This window comes from Megascapheus bottae, chromosome 6, assembly GCF_031878675.1.
Source record: "Megascapheus bottae isolate mThoBot1 chromosome 6, mThoBot2.hap1, whole genome shotgun sequence".
Taxonomy (NCBI): Eukaryota; Metazoa; Chordata; class Mammalia; order Rodentia; family Geomyidae; genus Megascapheus; species Megascapheus bottae.
In genome coordinates, this window is record NC_143514.1 from 84,550,944 (window position 1) to 84,560,380 (window position 9,437).

The 9,437-nt window shown below is 51.8% G+C and overlaps 1 protein-coding gene across 1 annotated transcript; it reads left to right on the top strand.

Annotated features, from left to right (window-relative positions):
• The first annotated feature begins 823 nt into the window (after positions 1 to 823).
• Positions 824 to 9,069, top strand: LOC150062667 (interleukin-9 receptor-like). Its single transcript, XM_090334047.1, has 10 exons — positions 824 to 878; positions 1,379 to 1,531; positions 1,874 to 1,985; positions 2,075 to 2,253; positions 2,740 to 2,885; positions 3,105 to 3,303; positions 4,092 to 4,197; positions 4,670 to 4,754; positions 6,922 to 7,237; positions 8,754 to 9,069. Exons 1-10 carry the CDS (start codon positions 824 to 826, stop codon positions 9,059 to 9,061), a joined length of 1,659 nt encoding a protein of 552 aa, XP_090190173.1. The 3' UTR covers positions 9,062 to 9,069.
• Positions 9,070 to 9,437: the final 368 nt, after the last annotated feature.

Genomic DNA, 9,437 nt, shown 5'->3' on the forward strand with positions numbered 1-9,437 from the left:
GTCCTTTGCTGTGCAACCCTTTTTATGTTGATGTAATTCCATTGGCCAAGCCTGTCCCTTATCTGCTGTGTCCCTGGACTGTTTTCAATTTTCTTCCTATGCCTATGAGTTTTAGTGTTTTTCCTATTCCCTCTTACAGTAATTTAAAAGTTTTAGTTCTGATATTGAGGTCTTTAACCCACCTGGAGTTGACAGTATGCACAGGTGCCTTTCTAGCGGACGCGGGGCTGTCCTTGAGGTTTGACTCAGCTCCCAGCTGGGCAGTAGCTGATGAGCTGATATTTCCTGCAGGACTAATAGCTCTCTGTCCACATGCTCATCTATCCTTACAGTGGCCCAGCAATCCTATCCCCACCTTTCCAGGAATTGCTGCAAGAGGGGATGACACTGCATGAGGAGTTTTTCTCTGGCATTGCTGCTGCTGGTGTCAGGCTACATTCTCCTTCCCAGAGAAGGAGGAGGCCCCGGCAGGGGGTCTAGACTGTGTACATAGAGGGTGGCACTGAAGGGTTGCTGCGGAAGAGGTGCAGGTTCCTGAAGCAGGAGCGTGCCGTGGTCTGTCTGCGGTCCGCTGCCTTTCCTCCTCTTTATCACTAATCAGGCTTGTATAACCAGGCCGCTCTGGCTTCCTGCTTGGGGGCTATCCACGAACCATCTGCAGCTACAAAACGGGTGATGGGGCCCCAGTAGCCTTCCCACAAGCCAGGCACTTCTGACACTCAGCCCTTGGTTGGCAACCAAACTTTGTGTTTGGATCCCTAGGCTCAGGGCCTTGTGTTTCTCAGGACATCTTAGAACAGGATGTGGATGGGCTCTGTGTTGCATGGTACCTGCTGCCATTCTCATCCTTCTCTATGCTCCTGAGGAAGAACCCTGGGGTGGGTTTATTTAAGGTGGTGAAGAGAGATTAAGTTCACAGATGCTACATTTGTGACCCCAGGAAAGATTTTCCCTTCCTCGGAAAACCCAGTTCTGCATCATGACCAGCGGAGCTTTTCCAACATCAGTGGTCAGAACAATGTGGAAAGTACAGGCTCCAGAGTTGCACAGGCTGCGACCACTATCATCCTGTCTGTAAGCGGTGGCCAGTGCCCTGGCTTCCCTGCAGGGTGGGCATGGACCCTGGGCACCAGGAACGGGCTGGCAGATGATGTCAGGCTCTGAAGGGGGCCTTCTAGACATGTGTGGGCACACAGCTAAGATTGGAGTCAGATTTGCTGAAGAACCTAGATGAGATCAGTGATCTTCTGAGCTGCAGCGCTCATTGGTGAAGCTGGACATGGTGCCCAGTCTCTTTCCTGGGCATGTGAGGGCCTAGATGGTGCCCCACTCAGGACCTCCGCAAGGGTGGATCTCACAAGAAGCCATCTTTTTCAAGGGGCGGGGACAAGCTTCTCAGTCAAGGCCCTTACAGGCTGGACCTTGGAGAGCGAGTCCCTGATACGAGATGTGGCCACCTGGCTTCTGATCTACACCTGTATGTGCAACTACCACCTCTGCTGGGGAGTCTCCGTCCCAGAGCGGGGAGGAGGTGAGGGCTGGGAACTGGAGTCTGGATAAAGTGGTTGGGTAGAGAAGTGGGAGTGGGGGGAGGGACAGGAATGCTTTCTGCCAGCCCTTGGAGAGAAGCATGGGTTCACAGTGTTTTGGGACTGTCCTCTAGGGGTCCTCGTGGCTCTCATCTCCATACCTGTACCAAACCCTTAGGCCTGACTCGTCTGTGCATGAGAGGTTGGTTCATTGCCTCCCAGGCCCCCATGGCCTTCACACATTTTGAGGTCATTCTTTGGAGACTGCCTTGTTAGTGCTGAGCTGCCAGGTGCCCCCACCCCACCTCAGCTCTGCTGGAGGCACCCACTGTTCTCATCCCTAGGACCGAGGGCTGGCACTTTCACCTGCCTCACCAACAGCGTCCTCAGGATTGACTGCCAACGGACAGGTCCAGAACTGGCCCAGGGCTCTGATCCGTGGCTTCTCTTCAGCAGGTAAGGATGGAGGGCCAGGCCCACGCAGGGAGGGGAAGAGTGGGTGGGCTCCCCGTGGCAGCAGCATCCTCAGAGCCGGTCCTTTCCAGCAACCATGCGCCTGGCAGCAGGCACAGGTGCGTCTTCCAGGGCAGCACGTGCACTGTGGAGCTGCCCCCCGAAGAGGTGATTCTGCCAACTGACAACTTCACCCTCACTTTCCACCGCTGCGTCTCTGGGAAGGAGCAGATCAGCATGGTGGACCCCCAGTATCTCCCGTGGCGACACAGTGAGCAGGACACTTTGCTAGGAACAGTTTGATTGCTTGTTGGTGGGTCAGGGCCCTCAGCCTGTGACATCAGGGTCTCAAGGTCCTTTTCAAGTGAGAACCAGACTAGAAGGGGAGGCAGGGTGGTGACTGCAGGGTCAGGATTTTCATAGACGAGAAGAGGTTTGGCCAGGTGGGCGGGGGTTCTGGTTTGAGTCCTTGGAAACATGCCTCAGTTTTAATAACAAGGACTCCAGCAAAACAGCAACAGATTATGAAGGAAGCAAGGCCGAGACTGAGAAGCCACCTTTCTGCAGGGGTAGAGGAAGTCATTGTCACCCTGTTCCCCACGAGGCTTTCCTGGCCTGTCTTTCCGCGAGGCCTGTGATCTAGGTGACCTGGACCTTGCACCTTGGACTCCATTCCAGTCCCTCACGTGATACTGACACGCACGGACGGATAACCCGGGCCTGCAGTGCAGCCTTGCTTAGCCTCACTCTTTTTCAGTTAAACTGGACCCTCCTTCTGATTTGCGGAGCAACATCAGCTCTGGCTACTGTATCCTCACTTGGGGCGTGAATCCTGTCCTGGAGCCAATGCGTGCACTTCTCCACTATGAGCTGGCTTTCAAAAGGCAGGGCGACGCCTGGGAGGTAAGCTGGCTGACCTCCCTCGCCCCCCCCCACAGTGACTATGGAGGAAGGATCAGAGCCTCTTTGTACATCCCTCTGTGTTTGATTATTCATGCAAGTGTGATGAAGGTGAAAATGTGTGGAGATGGTGTGTCTGGGTGTGGTGTGCAGGGGAAGGTGTGTAAGTAGGTCTTTTCATGCATGTATGTACGTTCTCAAACAAACTTGCTGACCATGCAGCAGGCCCGGTACAAGGACCGAATTGTCGGTGTGACCTGGCTCATGCTTGAAGCCACAGAGCTGAGCTCTGGCTCCACATTTGAGGCTAGACTGCGTGTCCAGATGGCAGACCTGGAGGGTGACGTGGCGGAGGAGGATCCTCTGGGGGGCCAGTGGAGCGAATGGAGTCAGCCCGTGTGCTTCCCTTCTCCCCAACAAGGTGGGTATTCTGTGGCAGCTACCTGGCCACAGCTGGGGCCGGCCTCTGCCCATTGCTCATCCTGTCTTCTCTCCTGTCACCACCCTGGAGCCACCTCCCCTGGAGTCTGAGATTGATGGGGAGAAGACAGACACCATGGGCTCCTGTAACTAATGGCTATCATTAGGACTGAGTGCAGCCTAGGGTGGCAAACCAGGCTGGACAAAAGTCTCCTTAGTGAGGCCTGGGCTGACCCTGTGTGCAGAGGCTAGGAAGGCATCTAGCCAACGGGAGGGCGTGGTGCAGAGGCTAGGAAGGCATCTAGCCAACGGGAGGGGCGTGGTGCAGAGGCTAGGAAGGCATCTAGACAACGGGAGGGCGTGGTGCAGAGGCTAGGAAGGCATCTAGCCAACGGGAGGGCGTGGTGCAGAGGCTAGGAAGGCATCTAGACAACGGGAGGGGCGTGGTGCAGAGGCTAGGAAGGCATCTAGACAACGGGAGGGGCGTGGTGCAGAGGCTAGGAAGGCATCTAGACAACGGGAGGGCGTGGTGCAGAGGCTAGGAAGGCATCTAGACAACGGGAGGGCGTGGTGCAGAGGCTAGGAAGGCATCTAGCCAACGGGAGGGCGTGGTGCAGAGGCAGATGTTCCTGAAGGGCTTCCATGGTACCACACAAGCATTCGAAGTTGGTCCAGACTCTTTCTGCTTTGACTCAGGCACCTATGGGGGTTCCTTTCACATGTGGACTTGGGGCAAGTGTAGTTCCGGCACTGAAACTTTTCAGAGCTCTGCTGTCTTCCTGCCCATAGGACACCAGATCCCACCCTGGAGGTGGCTGGACTGCACCCTAATTGTTATGGCTGTCTTTCTCCTGTTGACTGGTCTGACCTACCTTCTTTTCAAGTTGTCACCCAGGTAGGTAATCAGCGTGTGTGCGTGTGTGTATGTCCCTGAGTTTATTGGTGTGTGCTTGTGTGGGTCTGTGAGTGAGCCGGTGTCTTGGTGTCTATGGTCTGGGGTCTCACCCACATGCTCCTTCCCTGCCCCTTCACTGTCTGCCCCTGGGTGGGTAGAGCTTCTGAGTATCCACATGCATAATGGGATTCCCAAGTTGCCAGGGGAGAGAAGAGAAAGGGGAGGGACCTATGTGTGCCAAGCTGTTTCTTGCCCTGGAGTAGGTTTATTCAAAGAGTATTTCATTCCCTTGTTGTTACCACTGTGCCTGGCCATCTGAAAGCGGGTCTGGATGCAGCAGGAGGGAGGGAGGACAGTAGCTGGGTAAGGCAGGCTGGTATCAAGTGGTAATCACAGGCTTTTCAGAGTGTGGTGTGGAAGGAGTCCTTTTCTGAGCATTTCTGGGCTCTGACCTGTCTCTTCCTGGTCTCAGGGTGAAGAGAACTTTCTACCAGAATGTGCCTTCTCCAGCAGTATTCTTCCAGCCCCTCTACAGTGTGCACAATGGGAATTTCCAGGTGTGTGTGCAGGGCACTGCAGGAGTCCTGGGCAAGGTGTGGGCTTCATTCGAGGTGGGTGAAGCGTGGGGGTCCTGTCAGTGCTATTTACTGGGTGCACAGATGCATATATATGTATGTATATCTGTACACATGTGTATTTATGCATGTATAGATGTGTATATTTGAATATATAAGGAATTTAATTGCCATCTCAAATGGACAAAACATCAGCTGAATTTTTCATTGGTTATTTGTGGTGGGGGGTCTGGGTCTGGGTTCTGGGACTTGAACTCAGGGTTTGGTCACTAGACTTGGGACTTTTTTTGCTCAAGGCTAGTGTTCTACTACTTGGGCCACAATTCCACTTTCAGTTTTTTTTTTGTGGTTAATTGGAGGTACAAGTCTCATGGACTTTTCTGCATGATCTGACTTCAAACCATGATTCTTAGGTCTCAGACTCCTGAGTAGCTAGGATTATAAGCATGAGTCACCAGTACCCAGCCATTAGTGATTTCTTTTGTTCTTGGATCTCTGATTCCATTCTTAATTTTTATTGATTTTGCTCTTAATTACTAAAAATTGTGCACATCAGAGTGAACTGTGATTTTTTTTTCCCCATTTCTGGGGCTTGAACTCAGAACCTGTGCACGGTCCTTGGGCTTTTTCAAGGCTAGTGCTACCAGTTGAGCCACAGCACCACTTCCAGCTTTTTCTATGTACGTGGTAACAAGGAATTAAACCCAGGGTTTTGTGCATGCTAGGAAAGTACTCTACCACTAGGTAATACTACTGGCCTGATATTTCTTTATATATAATATAATTTTATCATATTCACCTTCTCATTTGTTTTTTTATTTGTCCCTTTTTCACATTGTAAGGCGTGTTTTATTTATTGTTTTCATACATGCATTTTCCCCCCTTTGGTTGATACCAGGATTATGAATTAAGAGCCTCATGCTTGCTCTGGTTTGTTTGCCTAGCGGATGCTATTCCACTTAAGCCACCCCTTCTGGGCCAGCCATTTGTTTTTTTATTTTGGAGATGGAATCTGGTGAACTTTTCTTCCTGGCTTGGCTTTTCCAGATCTAAGTCTCTTGAGTAGCTAGCATTATAAATGTTTGCCATGACTGGTCTTCAACTTCACACATGCATTTTTATTCCATGTTGAGAGGAGATCCTGAGGTTCAAACTCAGAGCCTTGTGCTTGCTACGCAGGCACATTACCTCTTAAGCCATGGCCACAATCCTTTTGTTTTAGCTATGATCCAAGTCTTATGGTTTTGCTCCATGCCAGCCTCAGACCATGATTAGGTAGATTTTATAGACATGAATCATCATGCCCATTTTTTTTCTTAAATCTGAGATGGGGAATCAAACTCAGTATGTGATGATTTTGCTCTGGCTGGCACTCAACCTCCATGCCCATCTTTGGACAAGGTGGCAGTAGTACCTACGAAGAACTTGGGCAGCTCAGGAAAAAGCTATTGGGATCGTATTGTGATTGACCCTGGAACTGTGTTGTCCTGTTTAAAGGCCCGTACTCTTTCCTACAGAGGGTCTGGTTCTCTGTGGATCATCTCTCAAAACCAGCACATTTGGTCCCCTGATAGACCAGATTCTTTTTTTTTTTTTTTGGTGCCAATCCTGGGGCTTGAGCACTATCCTTGGGCTTTTTCCTCAAAGCTAGCACTCTGCTCTGCCACTTGAGCCCCAGCACCACGTCTGGCTTTTTCTACGTATGTGGTACCAAGGAATCGAACCCGGGTCTTCATGCATGCTAGGCAAGCACTCTACCACTAGGCCAAACTCCCGGCCCCAGATTCCTTTTTGTGGTGGGGCCTTCTGTGCCCCACAGAAGGATCCTAATGCTGTTTCCTGTTCCAGGTGTATAGTGGGATGGGCATCTACTTTTTGCTGCTGCTGCTGGAAGGCTATGGGCAGCCCTCCATCAGGGACCTACCTTGCTTTTGGCACCTTAGTTCAGGGCCAGGGCTGGAGATCAGAGAGGGACCCGAAGAGACTCAGGTTCCTGGATTGAGGCTCTGATTACTAATTTTGAGTACACAGACTGTTCTTGAACACTGGAATCTCAGAAAGCTTTCCAGGGAAGCACAGGCTGCTGACCTCAGAGCAAGTCCTGAGCATGCTTCCTGAGTCCTTACCTCTACCCTGTGTTCTGTTTCAGACCTGGGCAGGGACCGACAAAGTCTGTCCACAGCCAGCCCAGGACTGTGCTAACAACGTGCCAGGAGCCTGGGAGGCCATCACACTGGTAGCTTGCAGCCCACTATACCCCTGGAAATCCTCAGGCCCAAAGGAGGAAGAAGGTACTGGGCTTGTCCACCCAGAGTTCCAGAGCTCAGAGGATGTGTTGAGCGCAGAGAGGGGACAGCTGCCGGCCTACCTGCCCCAGGAGGACTGGGTCTGTATGTTTCCCACCAGGCTGGCTCCCCCAGAGTCAGACGGAAGCCGCAGTGACTACTGCACCACAGGCTGCTATGGTGGGTGCCATTCCTCCGTGTTCCCCAGAAACAGGCAGAACCCTGAGCCTCCCAATTTTGGCCTGTGGCTTTTCCTACGTCTAGCAGAGCCCAGACACCCATCAAAGGGCTACTTATGAAGAAGCTGGCCCTGCAGGGCATTTTGCTCTCTCCCATTCTGGGCAGGCAGCAGGCGATCCTGAAAGTTCCAGAACTCTGACTTATCTAGTTGAGAAGAGTAGGCGAAAGCCCCTGGTGCTGAGTGTGGGTGGGCCTGGGCTTCTTGACAAGGGTCACTTCCCACTGAACAGAGGCCATTGTGTTGACGGGATACAAGGCCCCTCATCAGTCCTCAGTCCTGTGGGGAGGGGTCCCCACACTTAGCATCCTGACACCCAGCATCTCTGAGACAAAGGGTGTTGAGACACAGCCTGTTCAGGGCCAGCCTGAGCTCAGTGGACACAGGCAGGATGCCATGACCAGGGGGAAAGCCTCTCCATGTGTCTTCCCGAGTCACGTTCCCTGCTGAGTTTACAGGGGATGTTTTGGCTGTTCCACAGTATGGGTGACAAAGGCTCTGGGATCCTGCCGGTCCAGCACCAGCAGGGCAGAGGCTCACCAGGTTTTGAAAGTTCTATCTTTTGCTTCTTGTCCTAATTCTCCCATTGGTCCCAGGAGGTCGCGACTTGAGGCCAGGTGTGGCAGATGGTCAGACTGAAGTGACCTCCTGGCAGTAACCATGACCTGTAAAGGGCCTTACTTTCCACCAAACTTTACTGGGTGACCTTAGGGGAGGCACGTGTGGTCTGAAGCGAGTGTGGAAAAAGCAGAACATTTTTTTTCCCTAGGGCTGCCCTGACTAGCCACTGCAGACTGGGCGGTTTAGAGCCACAGAGATCTGTTTTCACAGCGCTCAAGTCTAGAGGCGTGGAATCAGTGTTCCAGGTCTTTCCCTGGATTCTAAACCTGTGGAACAGAGTGCAAGCTTCACAGGGTGTCACCCCTGTGTGCATTTCTGTGGCTCAAGTTCCCACTTTTAAGGGACACAATAATAGAGTTGGGGGTGACCCTAAGAACAGCAACTGAAGTTGATCACCTACAAGAGGCCATTTTCCTATAAAGTCACCTTCATAGGTGCTGGTGATGAGAGCATCCATATATGAACTTTGGGAACATCACCCATTTCAATTTTCCTGCCTCTGCCAGTATCTTCTACATGCCACGTGACCTTGTGCCTCCTCTGGAGCCCCATCCCCCTCCTGGGCACCCAGGCAGATCACTGCCGGCCCTGAATGACTTGAGCTGACATGGTGATAATTCAGTGAGGGATGAGACAAGACTGCTCTGGGATTGGGGTCACTAAAGCTTGGAGCAGATCAAATAGAGGCATCTGTCTCTGGGACTGAGCCATTGGGATGCTTCCACAGAGCTTCAAGATTCCCTGTGTCCTGGGTAGAAAGAAGCAGTTGTAGTTACAGGCTCCTAAAGGCCAAAGCCCTTCCTAGCTAAGGTAGACATTTCTCTTGTGTATCTGCAGAGACTACAGAGTTTCCTGGTGACCTGGGACAGATCCTGGCCAGTGGGAGCAAGACATGCCCAGAATTGGTCTTTAGTATCCAGCGTGGGAGAGCTATGGGCAGAAGAGAGGAGCAGGCATCCTTACCTCTAACCACGCTATGTCCACAATGGGTCTTTAGCATCCAGAGTGGAGTAGATATGGACAGAACAGAGGATCAGGCATCCTTACCTCTAACAAAGTGTGAAACACCAGTGCGGATCCATTTCCCAGGCCCAGCCTCTGGGGTCCTCAGGCTGGTAAACTCTGATGCTTCATATAGAATCTGAGCCACCTCAGGGTCAGACACGTCATCTGCTTGCTGGAGCGCCTCTGGCTTGGATTCCTGTTCAGTTCCCGGTTGAGACTGTTCATTTGACAGTCACTGAGTGTTAGACATCCCCTTAGTACTACTTGGAATTCTGACCTTGGATGGAAACCTAAGTGTGAAGCACTAAGAGACTATACATTTATAGAATCAGAGGTCACTTAACCACCTGGACTTCATCTTCCTTTCCATATACGGGATTAAACACACCTAACAGGTTGTTGTGAGTTTCTTGTATGTGTGTGGACACTTGATCATACCCACTGCTGAGAAAAAACCAATTTCCCTTTATCGAGAGGTGATAACCACACGAAGACCATTCTGAAGTTGGCATCAGC

Coding starts and splice junctions, on each gene's coding strand:
- LOC150062667 (XM_090334047.1), top strand. CDS start 824: ATGGTACCTGCTGCCATTCTCATCCTTCTCTATGCTCCTGAGGAAGAA. Junction 3,304..4,091: donor CTTCCCTTCTCCCCAACAAG/GTGGGTATTCTG, acceptor TCCTGCCCATAG/GACACCAGATCCCACCCTGG. Junction 4,755..6,921: donor TGCACAATGGGAATTTCCAG/GTGTGTGTGCAG, acceptor GTTCTGTTTCAG/ACCTGGGCAGGGACCGACAA.